A 20781-nucleotide genomic window follows, 5' to 3' on the forward strand; every position below is an offset into this window, starting at 1 on the left:
TAGGGAAAATGGACCAAGCACTGCCCTAGGCACACAGGATACAAAAATAATTGAAACAGGCACAGCCCCTGTCCTCCTCTAGTCAGGGGGGAGACAAAATAAGCTACAAATGGTTTTAAGTGCTATAACAGAATAAAACAAGGACCTGAAATGGAGACCCATATGGACAAGGGGATGTACTTGTAAGCAGGGGGCTCGGGAAACATCTCACAGAGGTGGTGACGCTGAATTCTGAGTTATTAGAAGCTGGGATTAGTAGTTTTTTAAAAAGCAAGGGGAAGACCTTTTATCCAGGCAGAGAGAACAGAACGAGCAACAAGCTGAGACAAGACGGTCATTCCAAGGCAGGAGGAGACTGAGCTGAACTGAGGAAGGATAACATATGACAAGGGGGGACGAGCAGGGGTCCGATCACTCAGGGCCCTACAGCCTTGGTTGAGGAGTAGAGATTTTGTTTCGAGGGTAATGAGAAGGCACTGAAGGATTTTAAACCTGGGTTGGACATCATCTGTTAAAAGGTTCAGGATCTCACTTTCTGCTGCATGGGAACGGACTATAAGAGACAGGACAGGAAGCAAAGAGCTGCAGTGGTTCAGGCCAAAGGTGATGGTAGCAGAGGAGACAGAGCCCAGATTCAAATATATGTGATGAGACTGGATGCAGAGGATGTGAAAAGCGATGATCTAAAATTGCTTCTGCATTTCTGTCTAGAGCAACTCACCGGGTATTAGCATCACAAATGAGGGCAGCAGGTTGTGTGTCAGGAGTGGGGAGGGAGAGTCAAAATCAATCTGTTTGGACGTGCTACTTTTGAAATGTCATAAAGGCATCCGGCAGAGACCAAGCCAGCTGGATGCATGAATTGCCAAACCTCAAAAGTAATACCCCTCCCCAAGACTCTTTCTCAGGGAAGTGCTAGACTATATGCTCCACCTAAAGGAGTAAATCAGGAAAGGGGAAAATATGGGATCCAGGAAACCTGGAACCTGACACCAGAGAGAGATTTCCCAGGCTCACCGACAGTAAGGGAACTCGGGAGGCCACAACAGGCTTAGAGAAACCATTCTGGATCACAGCAGACCTTGAGGTTTTGAGAGGAACTTCAAGATGGGTGAAACGATACACCTATTAAGTTTGACTATATTGAGAGGGACTTTATACAAATGAGGGCGGCTTGGAGGTTGGACTCATATTTCTATACATTTTTTAAAAGGCAAAAGATAGGACAATTATGAATTATAGGGAAGGCAAAATACAGCAGGAAAAAGAGGAGTCATAGCATTCAAATAGGGATGAGATGTCAATAACATCTCTGCAGTCATAACGTAGACAATGAAAACCAACCTATCCAGAACTATACCAAGACGATGCAAAGAGGGGAAATAAGTGTGGATGGTGGCTGACAGCCAAGTTCTCTCCTCTCATAGAGGGAAGTCAAAAGACAGTACCGGAAATTAAAAATAAATTATGCTGTAATACAAGTTATTTAGCGGTATGGACGCAAAAATTAAGAATAAGGTTGAAAAACTGGAACAGTTTCTGTGGGACAGGAAGGTCTGAAAGGGGTTGAGGGCCCGCTGTTTGTCTTACCAGCCTTGGTGTAATTTAAATATTTAAAACTATCGTGTCTAAGATGTTAACTACGCAGAGAGTAAATTATACCGTGATTTTAAATGTTTTTGACACTGAAAAGCTACATGAATAGACGACATCTGAATAATAAAGACAAAAGAACAATTATGGCTCCCTTTCATTTCAGAAAATCTAAGTTGCTTTTTGTTATTAGTGAAGCTAATGTATTGAGTGTCAGTGAATACAATTTTACCACCAAAAAATAGTGCAAAGCAAGGCCTGTTCAAAAACCGACGACTCACAGGTATAGAGAACTAGTGGGTACCAGTGTGTGTGGGGGGCAGGGGAAGTACAAACTATTGGCTCAGGATGTACTGTACAATATGGGGAGTAGAGCCAATATTTTGTAGTAACTGTAAAAGGAAAGTAACCTTTAAAAACTATAAAATTTTTTTAAAAAATTTAAAGGCCTGTTCATTTGGGTTTAAAAGGCCCCTAAACCCTAAATGTAAGTAAAATATAAATACAGGTAAGTATAAAAATAAAATGTCACAATACTTGTGAAACTGAATAACCACCCCTGGGCCATGGCCTCATACAGAGTTCCACCCTACTACAAATGGTGCTACAACGTGGCATGCTAGGTACAGTATGGGATTTCTATTCTAGAAACTCTCAGAAATACACACACCTGTTCAAAAGTAAGATCATTAATGGTGACAGAAGTACCCCCTCATCCGTATGACTTAATTCAAGAGAGAGAACTCCACAAAACCCAAAGTTTATTGTGGGGGGATGTTTAAAACTTTTGGGTATGATGACATTTTAGCAGTGTGAAAAAACTCTCTTAGGGATGAATACTAAAATATATTGTGGTAAAATGACATATCTGGAGTTTAATATACTTTAGAAAATAAAAGAGATAAAGCAAATGGTGCAAAATCTTAATTACTGATGAGCACATGGAAATTTTCTTGTAGAGTTACTTGAAGTTTTCATAATTAAATACATGGAAGGAAAATATGGTCAGCTTTTCCTCATCTTCCAAAAAAGGTAAGTTTGCACATTTTATGATTATGATGCAAGTAAAGTACACTGAAAAGCAAAGGCTGCCATCGAGATTTCCATCCAAATTACAGCCCCACCCTAACGAAAACTCAAAAGGATGTGGACAAAGTGAGAGAGTGGTAGTATATATATGGACATATATACACTACCAAATGTAAAATAGCTAGCTAGTGGGAAGCAGCCGCATAGCACAGGGAGATCAGCTCGGTGCTTTGTGACCAGCTAGGAGAGTGGGTGGGAGGGAGACGCAAGAGGGAAGAGAGATGGGAATATATGTATAACTGATTCATTTTGTTATAAAGCAGAAACTAACACACCACTGTAAAGCAATTATACTCCAATAAAGATGTTAAAAAAAAAAAGATGTGGACAAGGCAAGCTAGAGTGCAAAAGAGAAAGTGAGCAGAAAAATAAAAAATCAAGCTTCAAATTAATGAGGAACCTGTTGATTTAGTTCAAAATTCAAGTGTAATACCATTTTGTTAAAAACTAGGACCACCTAAGCATGGAGAAGGGTATTAAAAATCTGATAATTATCTGGGTAATTCGAGAAAAGCCTCATCCTTTCATGTGGGTAAATCTGGCTGAAACAAACACATGCAAAAAAGCCCTTAATCTAAATTATTTAGCTAACTGCCTTGTTTCATCATCTCTATTTCCCTTGGCCAGACAGAGCCAAATATGGAGCAAGAACGAGGGCAGCAGCGTGATCATACCAGCAACTCGGCTACAGCATGCCAATTAGCACATGAAGTCTTTACAAGGACCCTTGGAAAAATAAACTCAAAAGGATATACATGTGTTGAAACATGTTTGTAATAAAATTGTTGTGTAACTTTAAGACAAATATTAAGCCCAGTACGTTAGGATAAAAGATGTGAAGGAGATTTTATGAGAAAGCCTCATCACCTGAGGTCACCATTCCTTCCCATTTTTATTACCATGTCTCCCCAAGTTAAACAATTTCTCCTTTCTAGAAAGGAGGAGGTCCACCATGGCAGTAAGGCTCTGCCTTAGGAGAGAAAATTGATACTCCACCCTCCTTATTTTGTGGGGCAGCACACCTGGAAAGAAAGCAGAGGGAAAAGCAAACAGCGGTAGCGGGCATAGGGAGAGAGCGTAACACTTGGGCCGAGAAAGATGGACCCCTTTGCTCACCCAGCATGTGCCTGCAGCAAAGAGAACCTCACTTTCAACAGTATATACCTGGAGAGTAAAAAGACTTTTTCTCTTTAACTGGGGTAAGAAAAACTACCAAAGGCATTTAAGAGATGACAGCTCACAGATGGCTATCTTGCTTTGCAGGCTGATTAGAGATAAGTATCCAGACTGTCCCACAGTATCTTCAGGTGAAGCAAATCCCCTGGGCTATAAACAAAGCCGGCTTCCTTTGGCTTAGCTCTCCGTGAGGAAGGGAGTGATCAGTCACAGACCACCAGAGCTAGAAGGAACCTGATCAAAGCCCCACCATCCCACACCTAGGACCAGAGCCAGAGGGTTACAGGAATCCTAGGAGGGCAGCAGCAGAGCTGTACACTAAAGGCCATGTCCTGCAGCTTCCAGACCAAGATGCTATCTGGTGACTCTAGATTCTTCTCTCCTGATTCGTTTACGTAAAACTTGATGTATTTGAAATTTGCATCTTAAATGTAAAGCCTGAACCCACCAAGACCCTCAGCGTCTGCTAACTGCTTAATAAGAAGCTCTTCAGTGAAGAGATGAATTAGGATGCATCCATACAATAAAAATACTATGTGGTAAAAATGAATTAGCATTCCACATAATGGTAAGTGTTCTTTACCTATTGTTACGTGAAAAAAGCGACTGCAGAACAAACCTGTTTCTGTAAGTAATAACTACATTATGTCCGCAAGTAATAACTACGAGTATGTCCGTTAGTAAAGGCACAGAAAAGATCAGGAAAATACACTCCAGTCCCTTGGCTGTCATTATCCTGGAGGAGCAAGTTTATGGAGGATCTCCAGTTCCCAGTCATTCATGATGTAAAACACGTAAAGAGCAAGTATTTGCTATCATATACAAAAAGGTAAAGTTTTAAAAGTAGACAGTGACCTCTTTCTTGTGCTCTTTTGTAGTAACTAGAAAGCACAATTCTTCCTTTACACACTTCTCTAAGAAGGTGTTTTCCCCTCATCTTCATGGTGGCACTTTCCTTTGGGAGCCAAGCCTCTCAGTTGCAGAGTCCTAAGAAGTATGGATGAAACCTTCACCTCTTCAGGGCAAGAGGAGTTAAATATGGTCCCTGCAGCACCGTGGGCTTCCCCAAATTAAGGCTTCCATCACATCAAAGGTACCCGTATGAGCACATACCAAGTGTGTCAGGACAATCCAGAGTCAAGCTGTGTATAAGCTAAGGGATGAATAAACAGCCTAAAGGTGATGCAAGTCATATTTTAAAGGATGGACAGGAGAAATTGTATTTTTTAATAACAGCCAAGAAAGGAGTCACTGGAGAGGCAAAATTTGGAGGTACAGCTTGAATAAACAGCTTGATGGCCAAATGCTGCAAGGGGGTTGTCTACACTGGAGCATCCCCATGGGTGCACACCATCCCCCCAACCCCAGCAGCAGTGACTGCTCAGAAACGGCTCCAGGTGTGCCAAGACCTCAACCTCTCCTGCTCTGGCACACCAGAGTGGCAGTTGGGACTGCCGAAGCCTCCTGGACCAGAGCCTCCAGCCTTAAGCATCCTTTGTCATTGACCTCAAGGTGCCCTCCACAGATGATCATTTTCATGTGAGCCATGACCTGGAAATGTGTTTCCCAAACACTAGGGGTCTCTGGGAAAGGACTCGAAGATAGTTGGGGTGGCAGACATGCCTAGTAAATTGTCAGCATCCTTTCACATCTTCGCCTAAAGTTTTAAATACCCGTTCCTATTATATCCTTTCTAATAGAGTGCCACACTCATCATGCTGTCACAGACTCTGGAAGTTTAAGAACTCAGGTCACTTAGGAACCACTTCGCATCTTGCCAGCCTCCAATTCAAAGAAATCCCTCATTAAAAACCTCAGAAGTGGGCTTCCCTGGTGGCGCAGTGGTTGAGAGTCTGCCTGCCGATGCAGGGGACGTGGGTTTGTGCCCCAGTCCGGGAAGATCCCACATGCCGCAGAGCGGCTGGGCTCATGAGCCATGGCTGCTGAGCCTGCGCGTCCGGAGCCTGTGCTCCGCAACGGGAGAGGCCACAGCAGTGAGAGGCCCGCGTACCGCAAAAAAAAAAAAAAAAAGCCCAGAAGTACATCTACCCAGGAAATGCAATTATATTTCCTTAATTTATAATAAATTCTATTTCTATGATTTAATCAGCATGACTGCATCTTTCTTTTTGAATAGAAGGGCAATTACACTAAGTCCCCTACATACAAGTTGCGAACTTCCCACGCATTCCCATGTCCAGTCGTGTAAGTTAGTTCACATGTCTGGCATACGTTGTCACGTGCATGCACCCTCTACAAGTGGTTTTCCTTTTGAGTACTTTACTGTACAGTACTATATAGAGTACAGTAGTACAGTATCTTTATTTCAAACCCAGGATGTCTTCTATGATGAGAAAAGAGGAAAACTACTACCCAGACATCACTGGATCGTTTTTTTAAGAGGGTAGATAGAATTGAATGCAGCAAGAAACCAGAACCTGTGCCATCATCGTCAGGTGTGAAATTGCAGCTTGCCGTATCTCCTAGGGCTAACGATCCTTCAGCTCTACCATCTCTCACCTCCTCCAGTCAGTAACTCTTCTTGCCTGTTCACTCGATGCCAGCCCCTGGATGCCAGCTGTTGTACTGTACTTTTCAAGGTACTGTAAGATTAAAAATACTTTAGTCCTTGTGTAGTAGTTCATACTACACAGTATGAGATTATTAATCTTCATACGGCTATCCATCTGGACCACGTTCTTTACTGTGGAGAAAATTAAGAGAAAGTGTTTGCTGATGGATACTTGAACACTTGAGCTGTCTGACTCTTAAGTGAGAAGATACCCTCCCCTAACTAGTGTCTCTTACATCAAGAATAGCAAAGTTTTTGCTCTTGGTTTTTTTTTCCTAAACCAGCATATTTTTAAAAACTGGGTAGTTCCGCCTTTGATAAAGAAGAACCAGGGCTTCTAAAATGGGTCAAAAAGATCCCAAAGGAATAAGGATATATGTTAACCTGTATATTCTAAACATAGTACTTATTCCTGCCAGTTTTAGTACTTTTAGGGAGGACTAAAATAAGACCTAATTTTTTGACAGCTTCAGGAGAATGAATTTGTCAAAATTATATATAATTTCTCTGAGCTAGAAATACATGTATATCCAAGGAGAATGGAATCAAGTGCTTCCTCGGTTTTTACAAACGTTTTGCTACATCATTCACAAAACCAGTCTGAAAATGCAACTACTGTTGCTTTTTCTTCAATAATTCTTTACTATCAACTCTCAAAATAAATGCTACTTAACTGATTACTTTTACCCAAGCGTGTCTGTCCCCTGGAAACTATGACTGACGTACTTCAGATATGTGGTTTCCTGTGCAATTCCTCAAAATAAAGCCTCTTTTCCACGGCTGAGAAAAGCCCACAAGTGAGTCTCTGCTTGGTAGCTGGGGAGACTTTTATTTTAAGGTTAAATTAGATCCTGCCACCCCCTTACTTCCTAACTTCCGACAGCTTCCCATCTTACCCACTGATGGAAGAAATTGTCACAGGTATGGGAAGTCATTCTGGCTTACACATGGTTTGGCTTGACCTTTATGCTAACTACAACAGCCTGTCTCTTCTGGCCTGTCAAACAGGCATTGGACATCTGATTTAACCACTAAAATCTGATTTCACCATTTAAAAATCAAATGGGAATAACTGTGGTTCAGGCATTCAAAATGGAGCCGGGTGGCCATCGTGGATGTGCTTTCAGACATGTTCCTGTATCACTGAGAACTTGAATTCTCTGAGCTGTATCAGACTCAAGGATACCATCAGTCATTCTTAATATCTTCTAGCAGCTGCCTAGGTCTCAAGGTCTCCCCTTGTAGCTGTGCAACCACTTCAGACCCCAGCCAATCCTTATTTGTCAAGCATCCTGACTTCTTGCCAGCTCCAATTATGATTCTTGATAAATGACTCATGTGACTAACTGTAACTTTGTGATTTTTGCTTATATAAGCCTCCCCCATTTTGCAGTCAGATGGAACACAGTTTAAGTGCTCCTTAAATCTGTGTCTCTTGGTCTATAGTCCTCAGGCTCAAATAAAATTCTTTTCTATTCCTATTTAAAAAAATGTATTGTTTGCTTGTTTTTATATATTATTTGTGTGAGAAGTATTATAAACCTATTACAGTACAGTACTATATAGCCGATTGTGTTAGCGGAGTACCTAGGCTAACTTTGTTGGACTTACAAACTGGTCTTATGTGCGCTCGGAAGGGAACTCGTTCATATGTAGGGGACTTACTGTACACATATGTAACGATGCATTCCATATGGACATACCTGGGGACTGCCTGGTTTGCGGCCATATAGTATATACAGGGCTTAGGTGACACCTATGCAGTCAAACCACAGAGCACATTGTTTCGTTTTGCACAAAGTTAACGCAAACCTAGAAAAAGCCTTGTGTTTGGTGGGGGATGAGAAGTTTCTTCAGTTATCAGAGGGGAGGCCTGAAGAGTTGAAGAGGAACACAAAAATGGAATGGGAAGAGAATCTCTGCCAGCACATAGATTTCCTATCACACTAAGTGGAAAAAATAGTGTGTGTTTGATGCTTGCAAGGAAAGAAAGACACAGCTTGACACTGAAAAGCTTTCATTTATAATATGCTGAGCCATGTTTATATATCTTGGGAGAAAATTCATGCAGTGCAGCAACAAAACATTTTTTAAAAAATTCAACAAAGGTCACCAAGTAGCTCCAGACACCAAGCTGAGAGGCTGCAATAGGAAATGAAAAGTGATGGAATTTGCACCAGGGGATTTAGGATTGATCAGCTTAAGAAACACAACAGTCATGAGGAATGGACCACCTTTCTTGATCCACCTCAGCCCACTTCATCACTCTCCTGACTGCCCTCGAAACATCCAACTCAGAAGAGAAAGGTGATGCCAGGAGGGAAAAAGTAGGACCTGACAGAAGAAGTAGGAGACACCAGGCACCAACACAAGCTCTAACTGTAAATTTCCCTGCCGAGGGGCATAGACCTGCAGCAACTGCACAAGACGTGAGGACCCAGGTCTAATGGCCATAGAAGGAAGAAAGAGGGACCATTTCTCCATTGGCAAGGAATCAGGCGGCTCACCCCCTTTTGCTTTCTGCTCCAAGGTTTTCAACCTTGGCTGCATAATGGAATCACGCAAGGAGCTTCAAAAATTTCCAGTGTCTGGCACCCCCCTCCAGAGTTTGATGAAACTGGTCTAGAGTACCAACCTGGACAGTGGAATTTTTTTTTTTTTAAAGCTCACCAGGTGATTCCAAGCACAGTCTAGGCTGTAAAGCCATAGGCAGTGTTTTGCAAGTAGGAAGCAAAGAAGAGCCCATGTGCGAGGAAGGAGTCCTGGAACGGTACAGTGATGTTCAGGACAACGCTTCCCAGTTTAATGTGCGTAGGAAACACCTAGGGACACTTGTTAAAATGCAGATTCTAATTCAGTAGGTCTGGGGTGGGGGGGGCCTCAGCATTTACAACAGTGATGTCTTGATGTAGGGAGTTAGAACAGATCACAGCCTCCGTCACTTAGCTAGAGAAGGAGGTACCACAGAAGGGATCACTACTAACATTATGGTTTCATGTTTTTCTTCTTAAGCAGTATTAACGATACTTTAATTTCACTGGATAATTCAGGATCACTACGTGCACAGTGATGCCCATGGAAATCAGTGTGTATGAAAACCGTCCCCTTTATCACATGGCCCCAGCGTGTGCTGGGCTTTTTTGGTGGGGGGATACGATGGGCTGAATTGTGTCCTCCCAAAACTTACACATTGCAGTCCTAAAACCAGTACCGGAGAATGTGATTATTTAGAGATCAAAGCTTTAAATAGGCCAGAGTTAAAATTAGTTATGAGAATGAGCTCTAATGCCGTATGAAGTGCTATCCTTGTAAGAGGAAGAGCTTAGGACACAGACAAGCACAGAAGGAAAACCCTGGGAAGACACAGAGAGAAGACGGCCACCTGCAAGTCAAGGAGAGGCCTCAGAAGGGATCAACCCTGCCACCACACTGGTCCCAGACCTCTAGCCTTCAAAACTGCAAGAAAGTCTCTTGTTGAAGCTTCCCAGACTATGGTAGTTTGCTGAGGCGTTCCCGGCAAACTAACATGGGGCAGGACGGGTGGTTGGTTCATGTGTCTACTTTTGATAACTTGTCCGACTTACGTTTTTTACCAGCAGGACTGACATCCTTATTTCGAGCATCCTCCTTCCCTCGTCTAAACGTCTCTTTAATTTATGGTTGGCGGCAGGCAAGGTAACCACAGTTGTCAGACTTTTCAGAGGAGCCTAGTGGTTAACAACAAGCTCTGGCGTCAGCCTGTCTGGCTCCGCCACACACCTGCTCTGGGACTTGAGAATTCACAGGACAACAAGCTAGTTCCTGACAGCGAGCTTTCACACAGGGCCACCAGAGGAAAGCACACGAGCTTGTGTTTCTCCGTGATCTCTGCTTTTGCGTTCAAAGTTCCCCCAGACCCACCCTTTTCCCTCCCCCTCCTCTCACCTGTGCTCCAGGTAGAAAATGCAGCCCGATTAAGTGACCTCCAAGCAGATTTTACGCAGAGCCTCACACTTATCTTTCCCTATGCCCTCCCAGCTGATGGGCAGGAGTGATTTCCAGAAAACCGACATAATATTAAAGTCGATTAAAATCCTTCAGCCAAACTTTCTCAGAGATAAAACCCCATTGATGTTACATTCTAGTCTCCTCTAACCTTTCAGAATCTGCCAGAACTAAATTCCAGTGCATCTCTCAGGCAATGACCTTGCCTCCAACAGTCTTGCTGTCTTGCTGGGCTCCCAGGAAGCCAACCTCCACTCTGACCTGTAATTTTTTCACCACAAAAGCCGTGAGTCGTTTCACTATAGGAAAACGCCAGAGTGACACACGGACACGCTACCAAGAGCAAAGGCCAAGTGGAAGCAAAGAGAGGGGAGAGCTGGAGGGAAAGCAACAGCCTGGTCTCCGCACCGGCTTTTAGACAGCCTCCGACCTCTGAAGGAATAGTGCTGAACACACACAGGACGTTACAAAAATTGCATTTGTCGGTCTGTCGACCTTTATAAGCTTAGTTTCCCTTTCATTTAACCTCCATTCAGCTAAGTCCATTAAAATGGCCGTTACCAAGGTCAGAGGCTCCTACATGACTAATATCCACATCTTTTTCTCACTCGACTTCATCTCCATAGGATACTCTCTACTCCTTATCAAGTGTTTATACCTATAATTTTCTTCTTTGCTATACCCCAGGGCATTTCTTTATTATCTGCCTAATATGTCAAGCGGTGCATTCCAACATTTTCCTCCTTTCCCTTCTCCAAAATACCATGAGACTCTGCCTCTCTCCTGAGTATTTCAGTAGTTCTTTCTTTCTCCACTACTTTGTCCCCACCCTCAGTGTCAAAAGGCATCACTCTAGGAGTCTCCATGATCTTCATGGAATCCAAGAGCTGGCGCTGTTAAAAAGGCAGTTCAGAGTTTAAGTTCAAAAGTTTAACTACTGCTGCTGTGCACAGGGCAACTGAGCCAACCTATGATACTGCTTAGCCGTAAAAGGAAAAGTGAAATGTTGCAACACTGGTTTAGGACACTCTTCATTGAAAATAACCTTCTCTAGATGTGTGTTCCTCAAATAAGATATATACTCTCATGTGATTTTTGAAGGTGAGGCCTTCCACTGCAGAAATTCAAAACTAACAAGTTTATGGAGAGTTGGCTTTGAGTCAAAACATGTGACGATCACTACACAAGTTGAGAATTAAGGACATATGGAATTAAGGATGGTGGGCAACTAGCCAAGGCAATCCAAGGATTACTCAATTGGCAAGGAAGGCCAGTCTGGGAACACAGAGAAAAGCAGCATTAAGTCAGCACTTAACTAGTTGCAGTAAAATCAGCTTCTTAAAAACATCCCGACAAGTTACATTCACTTAGAGAATCATTTAAGGGAAGATGACTGGAAATAAAGTTCCAGCTCAATAACTATAGTTGATTCCCTGAGATCAGGAAAATCAAGTCACAATGAAAAGATGCTCAGGCCAGAGACCCAGATACAATAAGGCAATACAAAGGCAAAGGCCTCAAAGCAGCAGCAGCCTAAATGTCCTCAAGGTTGCCCCCTTGAGGACTCAGACCTGTGGATGAGGTCACATATGGATGGAGAACTCCACTCCCAGTCTTTGTATTAAGACAGCACTTTAGAAGTTGGCAAACTTTCCCTGAAGAGGGCCAGACAGTAAATATCTGAGGTTTGGGGGCCAAGTAAGGTCTGCTGCGCAGTTTAACCCTTTAAACAAGGTAAAAAGCATTCTTAGATCATGGGTTGTATAAAGACATGCCACATGCCACCTGCCCTACTGAAGCAGGTCAATCCCTAAATTGGCCTAAAGCAGGCCAATCCCTGCTTTATACCAAACTTTCCGAGCCAGATCCTAGTGCAGAGGGCCCTCCCAGCTTCCCACCAGTTCTCTGTACCAGCAGCCACTGACAGCTGCTCCAACTGTTCCCAGAGGACTAAGGATGGGGGACTCACACCAGCACAGGCAAGTATCAGAGAACACCCCAGAGCAGTGGCCAAGGGGTGGAAAGGTTGCGAATGGATAAGGCTACAACGGACGTGGTCCAAGTTTCTGAAGTCATGAAGGGCATGGAAAGATAACCTGGTTCACGTCCTCACACACCGAACAAGGAGGCAATACAGTTGGTCTTCCAAGCTCTCACACCTAGTTTTGACTCACATGAATCATAACCTTGAAGCTAGAAAGATATACTTTGCTTGACTGGGATTAAACATGTAGAGGTTAACAGCACTCCGACCCCTATATAGGTACTTCAGGATGTAAACAAGTTGTCCATACAGTTCAGATGCATTTATGAACACAAACCTGTAATGGGTTATTAGAGTCGAGGAATGTAGGAGGGGCACGCCTTCTCTTAACACTCTGCTTAAAGTTACTGTTGGCAAACATGGGGCAACCTAGGCTGAGGCAAACCGGGTCCACACGAGGTATCTGTTCCTAGTTGGCCCATTCTGATGCTGTCTCACAGGACACAGAGCCAGAGAATTGGCCTTCTCTTTGGAATGCTTTCACATTCCAATAATTCTTAGAAGGGACTTGTGGCACGTGTTAGTTCCCTTCCTGCTAGGAGAAGAAAAACACATTAGTTACCACCATCCCCGGGTTCTCGTGTCCCTGCCTGGAGCCGTAGGGTTTCTTTTGCTGAAACGATACAGCTGGGCCACAGGAAATTAAGCTCTTAGTCCCCCCAAATGTGACATCGGATGTGTGCCAAAGATAATCATCTAACAAACGTCCCCAAGGACATCCTTGGCTCGAAATTCCTTTACTGAAAAAAATAAATTGAATTAAAATCCATGCATTCCATGAGGGCAGAGGTTTGGGGGTTTCTCCTGACTTATTCACATAGGTATTCTGGGTGCCTAGAATGTGCTCGGCACATAGCAAGCTCTGAATAAGGAACGCAATCGCTGGTAAAACTCTGAAATTGGTAAATGGCTTTTATAGAAAAGAACCTGGCTTGGCAGAAGAGAAGCTGCCGATGTTACAGCTGATTACCTTTTCACCCCCCAAATAAAAAGCAATAAGCTGAGAAAGAATGGAGACCTTCATTCACTGGACAGTCAGCAATGCCCCGAATCAGGCAGACCCTCTAACGCACAGAGCAGCCAGGGTCCCACTGCACAGGAAGGTAGTAAGTTTGCGGAAGCTGAACCACTGGACTTAAACTACCAATTGGAATGCAAACTACCATCTGAGAAAATAGGGTATTCTAGAAAAAAGAGCATATTTGCTTTTTCCAGGTGCATCCACCCCAACAGCTTCACTTAGAAAAGATGAAGTGAATGTAGCAAGCCAGGCATCAACAACTTTGGGGACAATGCATAGCAACTGGACCCAGTCTCAAAGGACACCAGTGAAAGCATGGCCTTTTGTGGCCAGTTCAATTGTTAGTTGTGTCCTACCCTTCTGTCTTGTTCCCTAGAGAATGAGTGAAAAGTGAGAACCTTGCCTGGGCCAACATTCTCCACCTCCCCTCTCCCCTGACACCTGCTCAAGCTAAAGAAGAGGGTGTGGGTAGGGAGCGAGATCCCCTTTAAAACTGCATCCACCACCACTTCAAAGCCCGTGTCCACAGGGCAATCAACACACTGGGCAGGACTGCCCACATCCTCTTCAGGTACTATTTAAAGTAACAAGTCCATGGAAAGAGCTATATAACTGCCAGAAGCAGCACCTGTAACACACTAGCAATTAAAGTTTAACAGGTCAAGGTGGGAACTAATGAAAACAATAGCAGCAGCTCACAGGTGTAAGTAATCTGGTTTCTAGCAGAAAGAAACTCAGCTAAAAGCAGCAGGCATACTCGGATAGCAACAGAAGTTCTGGAAGACGTAAACGACTTCGGTCAAATCTCCTTGTTTACTTGTAACATTAACATTCATCCACTGAGTCCTGTGTATGGACCCTGTCCAGGCACAGGGCCAGCCTCTGAGGCTACAGACACGGATGAGAGAACAGAGGAACCAGGCGCTCAGCAAGCTAACCATCCAGTGGTAGAGAGGATCTAACAGGAAAACATGTGGCTGCCTCCAACTTATCTGTGATTCAGGCAGTTTTGCACGAAGCCACCCCCAGCCGTCCCCTGCTCTGTTCTTAACATTTGGACAACTTCCTCCTTATGGTTAGAATATGGACAGTAGTCATGAAGATACAAATGCTTTCTTAAAGGGGGCCCACAAGCCCTGAATAAGCCAACAGTAATTCAGAACTGCCCTCAGAGCAGGTTCTAAGCTATGCTAGCCACAGAAAGGGGAGGGAGAAGGGAAGGACCAGAACTGGGCTGAGGACCTAATCGCTAGTCTTGTCTCTGCCAATAAAACCCTTCATAACCCTGGACAAGGGGCCAATCTCTTAAGAGCCTCTAAAATGGGGTAACTATGCCTTCTGCCTGCTTTTATACTTAGGTGAATAGAGGACATTGTGTAGTCAGGTAGGAGGCAGGAAGCAAAAGATATCCTTTTTGTATTGATAATTTTCCCAAGGCACTCGATTTCTGGGCCACCCTACAATTGGAGAGGCAACTAAAAACAGCTGACGTGTGACTGCTATAAACACCCTCAGGGTTTCTGGCTAGGGTCTGAATTTGCTCTTTCAAAAATGTCTACTGTAAAGCTCAAAACTCAGCAGATGTCTACTGAGCACCCAGCTTGCGCACTCACGCCAGACTTGGGGAGACACAGCAGCGAGCCTGAGAGGCAGCATTCACTGAGCCCTTCCTATGTATATCAACTCATTTACATCTTCACTATAACCCTATAACTGCAGTCCTAACGTGATCCTCATTTACTTAAAGGAGAACACTAGAATACAGATTGAGAAATGTTCAAGGTCACAGAAACAGTAGAGCTGGAATTCAAACTGGGGAAGAGTTTCTACTATGGATGTTTTGACATCAAAGCTCTGTGTAGGGACTCAGGAACCTGCCAGATAGCACATTCTCCAGCCCTTCCTCCAATGGAGACTTAGCTAAAGTCCAGGGCTCTCCCTCTGGTGGTGCTGCCCTAACTAAGCGATCTTCTTGCTAATTTCCAAGTAAACATATTTGCAGAAATATGTTAACTTCCATACTTTAAATGAGATAATGCAACAGTGCTGCCAAATCCTGAGTTTTTGCATCCCCATGTCATTATTTCCCATGGGAACATTACCCTCATGAGACAGCACTGATGGGACAAATAGAGCTGAGAGCCTCTACCTGTAGGTCTGTGAACCACAAAGCTGATGATCACAGCTAATGCAACAAACACCGAACATTCTGTTAAAGAACCACGTTGAAGGACAATCAAGTCTTCTCTTGCCCATAAAGCCATTCCTAGCTGCTTCTAATCTCTTCCCCATCGTAGTATAAACTACACAATTTTGAACTCATATACATTGTATACTGGTTACAGTCGTAGAGGCCTCGGTCTAAAACGCAAGTCTGTAAAACGTGACCAGGGACTACGCTCAAGCATTTTCTAGGACTATGTTAAGCTCATAATAGATGCTCAAGTCCTTAACTGATTAACGGATCCAAAGAGTTAATTAGCATGTTTATTGGACACAGGCTCACTCGATACAAGTTGATTTCTTGATGCTTCCTACACTCAGGTTCTTATTTTTAAAAAGACTATCATTTTCTTGATGAAACCCCCATAAAGAAAAGGTAAACACAAACCTTTTGTTCAAAAACTACATCGTCTGGGAAAGGAGGAAAAAAGTTAACTTGTAGGAAGAACTTTAATAGCCGCAAGAGGGGTAAATGCCATTGTTAACTTTATGGGCTTGCTTTGGCTAGGATAAATTTAGAGTCTAGATAAATCACACACACTCTGAAATCTTAACTACTGGTAAAATAATATGCTCCATGTCAGAGTGTAACACTGAGCAAACATGCCCTCTAAGCTTAAGCTGCCAAAGGCGTTCGCTCAGTGTTTCATCAGCTTTGGGGACTTGGCTCAATGCACACTGGGGTAGAGTCCCTAGAGACAGACCCTGTGATTACGATGAAATCCTACAAGGACGGAAAGCTATACATGTAGGAACCAACGTCGTGTATAACACGGTAATGTAAGCTCAATTGTTTGAGATCAAGAGCGATGGTAACTCAGAAAACCACTGTGGTCACAGTGGCTGCTAGAGTTAATCTGCTTCTTTCGAGTTTATAGCATCTAAATGTATAGTTGTCTTCCTTACTTAGATGCCAGATTTGGAAAGTTGAGCCACATCTGTAGACACCACCAGGATGATGAAAGGGCCCAGACTTTGAAGTCAGACAAACCTGAGTCTGAACCTCGAGTCTCCCATGTATTAACTTTGTGACCCTGGGCAAGTGGACTTAATCCGAGCTTCGGTTCTCTGTAAAACTGAGGCAACACACATGCTACAGAGTGGCTTTGAGGATTACAGCTGTATGTACATAAAGTGCATAGGACACTGGTGAATGTATAGTAAATCCTCCAACTGTCATTTAATATAAGGCTTAAGTGGAAAGGTGTTGCTTACATAAAACCACAGAAAACAGAAGCATACAAGCGTGGTGGGGTCCAGGGCAGAGTATTCTGACCCCATCTCTTTTCCATATCACCTCAGTCTCCATATGACTTTTAGGAATAATGGCAAATCAGATGTTACATCTACTATACCTCCATGTCAATGGATTTTCCGAAAGCCAGTGTTAAAAGACCACCTTCTAAATTCAGGAGTGACTTCCGGTATGCATTCTCTTCAGCAAAAAGCCATTCACCAGAGACATCTGCTAAGAGTGGGATTCTAGGCAGTCAGAAAGCATTCCCAAAACAGTAGTAGCTCTGCTACGTTACTTTCCCTTTAATTAAGGGTCATCCAACAGTCCACGAGTCCAATTTCCTGGAAGGCTGGCTCTTTGACTTTAAGTTACTGTGGTAGAAGGGCTAACTCATCTGCAGGGGCCTCTGAGCTCCTGAGGATCTGTCCAAACAGGTCCGCACCATGACTCGGGTAAGGACACAGGTTTCTATAGCAGCGCTTCAAGCCTTAATCCCTATCTCATTAACATGCAAGTTCTGATTCAGGAGTTCTGGGCAGGGGCCTGAGACAATACAAGCTCCCAGAAGATGCCTGTGCCAGACCACACCGGGAGTAGCAAGGGTCTACAGGGCCAGGACAATCGGAATTCACAAACCGAAGAACACACAGCGTTCCTCCATTCTTGCGGCTCAAAATGGGGGGAGCAACTGCCAACTAACTGTCTTTAGGAAGGTACTAAACTATAGCAATTGTATAAAACCAATGAAGTACACATAGAACTTTTAAAGGAAAACCAAAGAAACATTCACAGGGACCATTACCATTTTCTTCAGCTAAAAACATCCTCCCACTCCTCTAAGCTCTTTTCTCCTAGAAATAAGATGTCCTTTTTGTTAGCTCTCTAAGCTGTTTCTTTGAGTAGCTGTTAATGAAAACATATCAAGACACTGCTAATGTCTCCTACAGAGGCTTAGTGCAGAAAATCACCAGTTTTTAAATTCTGTTTAAAAAAAAAGGAACAGCGTAACAACAGCTTAACGAATGAAATCAGCTTACAACACTAATCAGGCACCAATGGTTTCTGAAAATCGGACATGCATTCTGTAACTGTCACTGACTTATGTGCAGTCTGACCTTCAGGGACCAAATAAATAAGCAAACCATCTCAGGGATACGTTCCATGTTAGATTAGAGGTTTTATGCTGCGGTGACAGGGGAAAAAATGTGTCCTAAGAAATAGTGTGGATGAAACATAGGGCTAGCACCAGGTCAGGTCTCCAGATGGGTGACCTTACTTACCCAGTTAACCTCTCCAAGTCTTCACCTGCCAACTGAACCATACTCTCTCTTCCCCACTAACTCACATGTCTCGTTCAGTGTCACCACCCACTTCGCAGAGAAGGAGCCCTTCCCAAAGCAAAGACTTGACTGTTGCTTCATTTAAGCAGCATGGTACGTGACGTAATTGATGGTGCCTTTGTACCCCTAAACTGACCAGCCCTGTAACCACTTACACCTGAACCTTTGAGCACTTTTTTTTTTTTTTTTCAGCTCAAAGGATTCATCTGTTACCACACCATTAGTGCAACTTCCTTCTCTTTCAAGTTCACTTTTGAGGATTGCTATGTTATCTTATACTACCCAATAGTTAGCCTGGCACCCCAAACAGTGCACGATTCCCAGAGAAAGAGGTGGAGTCTAGTGGAGTGTGTGATCCCTGTACCTCCCACAGAACCTTTAAAAAGCAGGCAACTCATAAGCACTTATGGTGGGTACCTTCTTCCAATGAGGGCACTGGCACAGAAGCCTATGGTGACAAGTCAACCCTCACCTTCAGAAATTGCAAGCAGGGAACAGTGATTCACCTTGTTGAGAATCAGAACCACCTGACAGCATTTTTCACACTATAGAGTCCCTAGCCGTATTCATGCTTAGCTTTAACAAGCACTCAAGCTCTGTGAGCTGAATTTACAGGAAGACTGATCCTCTGCTTGGGGCTTAACCATCTTGACGCTTTCCACTTTCACTTAACCCAAGTCATGCCCGCAGTCCTCCCCCATCCTCCTGCCCACAGAGGCCGTGACACTGTTACACTCTGTCCTGGCAGAAAGTCAAAAGATAGCCAAGGACCAAGGATTTCCTGGTTGTATGCCTTCAGGTTTTATAAAACAAAACGCAAAACCAGCCATTCACCTTTGCTATGCCACACTGTTTACACCCACCATCCGACCCGCTTTCTTTACGAAACTTTCAACGTTTCCTCCAACCATCACGCAAGTATTTGAGGGAGCAGTAAACCACCTCCCCTCAGGTTCTAAGAGCACGAACTCTAGGTGCCGCCGCCACTCAGTTGCCCATCGTTGCTCCGGCGCAGAAACCACACGCAAAAGAAAGCGTTTGCACCAAGGAGCACTCACCCAGCACCCACCACCGTGACCCCGGTCCCCGAGCGGATCTCCAAGCCCCTCCTGCACGGCGCCGCCTCCCCGAACAGCCCGGGCGCGCACGGACGGACTCGGCGGAGCCCCGAGACTTACCTGAAGCACGTCGTCAGCTCGCCTGAAGGCTTCAGACACGGGTATGTGGTCGTGACGATTTTGTTTTCCGAGCAGATTTCTCTGTGGAAAAAGTTGGAGGAACTCTGTTGGTTCTCCGCTGCAGAGCGGAGGACAGCGCGCGTTGGGTATCCGCGTCCCGCGCGGCGACCAGGAGCTGGTTCTCCCAACGCGGGCGCGAAGCAGACTCCAGGGTCAGGGGTGGACCCGGCGAGGGTCCAACGCAGGGAACCCAGGCCCAAGGGAAAGAAAAGGTGCAGAAGCGGGGCACTGGAGGGCGGCAGGAACGCGGCGCACGGGTATCTCGGTGCCCCGACCCACAGATGGAGGAGCCAGGGCTGAGGGCGCGGAGGGTCTCACCCGGGAGCAGAGTTTAACGTCGGCCAGAACAATTGAGCGCCCGGGGAAGCGAGGGCGTGAGGCTCACCGCTGTGGGGTTGAAGGGGCACCGCCTGCACCCCAAGAGCCAGAGCGCACCAAGCAGGGACCGGCAGCGCTTACCTGTCGCCGTTCTCGGGCTCCTCTCGGTAGCTCCACGTGTGTCCCAACGCCAGGAGCAGCAGAAGCGGACCCAGGCTCTTGCCCAGCTGCCCCCTCGCCGCTCCTCCCCGGCTCGGAGGCGGCGGCACCATCAGGGAAGCTCCCGGCTTCTTCCCGGCGCCGGAACTCTCTCCCCGCCCTGCGCCCGGCTCCTCCGCGCCCGCCGCCGCCTTCCCTCTCCCCGGCAGGGGGCGCCCGAGGGCGGGGGCGTTTGCGCCACCTGCGCGAGGCACCGGGGTTGGTAGCGCCGTGGTGTTGAGGGGGATTAGGCTAGGGATTAGGGTGCAGAGTGCCAGCTCCGAAGGGAGGCCGGGAAATGGGGCGCCTGCGGTGCCCAGTTGGCGCGACGGTCGCGGGGTCCAGGCCGTCTCGCTGGGGAGGTTCACGCCGGAGAGACGCACTCGCTCTACGCGGCTTGGGGTGGCGCCCTTGCCGCCTGCGTCTTCCTCCGCCGGGCGCCGCGCGCAGGGTGCGGAAAGCAGGCGGCCGCTTACATTTTACCCCGGGGTCGCACGCCCGGGAGGAGGAGCCGATTCTCACCCCGGGAAAAGGGAGGGGGAGCAGAGGGGTTAATAAGCTTCCTTCCTGTTTTCGGTTGCTTTCCAAGGACCCGGGTCAGGCTAATATTTGGCTTCTCCCCTCGAGCGCCTACACTGTCCTTCCCCGCTACCTCGGTTCTCCTTAGTAGAATAAGGGAGGAAAGAGGAGGTGAAGGCCCCAGCGGATCTCCCAAACTCCCTTCTGTGAAACCTGAAATGGCACTATT

General features: G+C 45.3%; 1 protein-coding gene across 1 annotated transcript in view; it reads right to left on the reverse strand.

The window, feature by feature from the left end:
* CCBE1 (collagen and calcium binding EGF domains 1) overlaps nucleotides 1-20131 on the reverse strand; it is a 238566-nt gene extending 218435 nt beyond the window's left edge. Inside the window, exons 1-2 of the mRNA XM_007450120.1 lie at nucleotides 19977-20131; nucleotides 19458-19538 (exon numbers count right to left, since the gene is read on the reverse strand). Coding sequence (XP_007450182.1) covers nucleotides 19458-19538; nucleotides 19977-20107 — 212 coding nt within the window. The 5' untranslated portion in view covers nucleotides 20108-20131. The remainder of the gene's footprint in view (nucleotides 1-19457; nucleotides 19539-19976) is intronic.
* Nucleotides 20132-20781: the final 650 nt, after the last annotated feature.

This window comes from Lipotes vexillifer, unplaced genomic scaffold, assembly GCF_000442215.2.
Source record: "Lipotes vexillifer unplaced genomic scaffold, Lipotes_vexillifer_v1.1 scaffold79, whole genome shotgun sequence".
NCBI classification, from domain to species: Eukaryota; Metazoa; Chordata; class Mammalia; order Artiodactyla; family Lipotidae; genus Lipotes; species Lipotes vexillifer.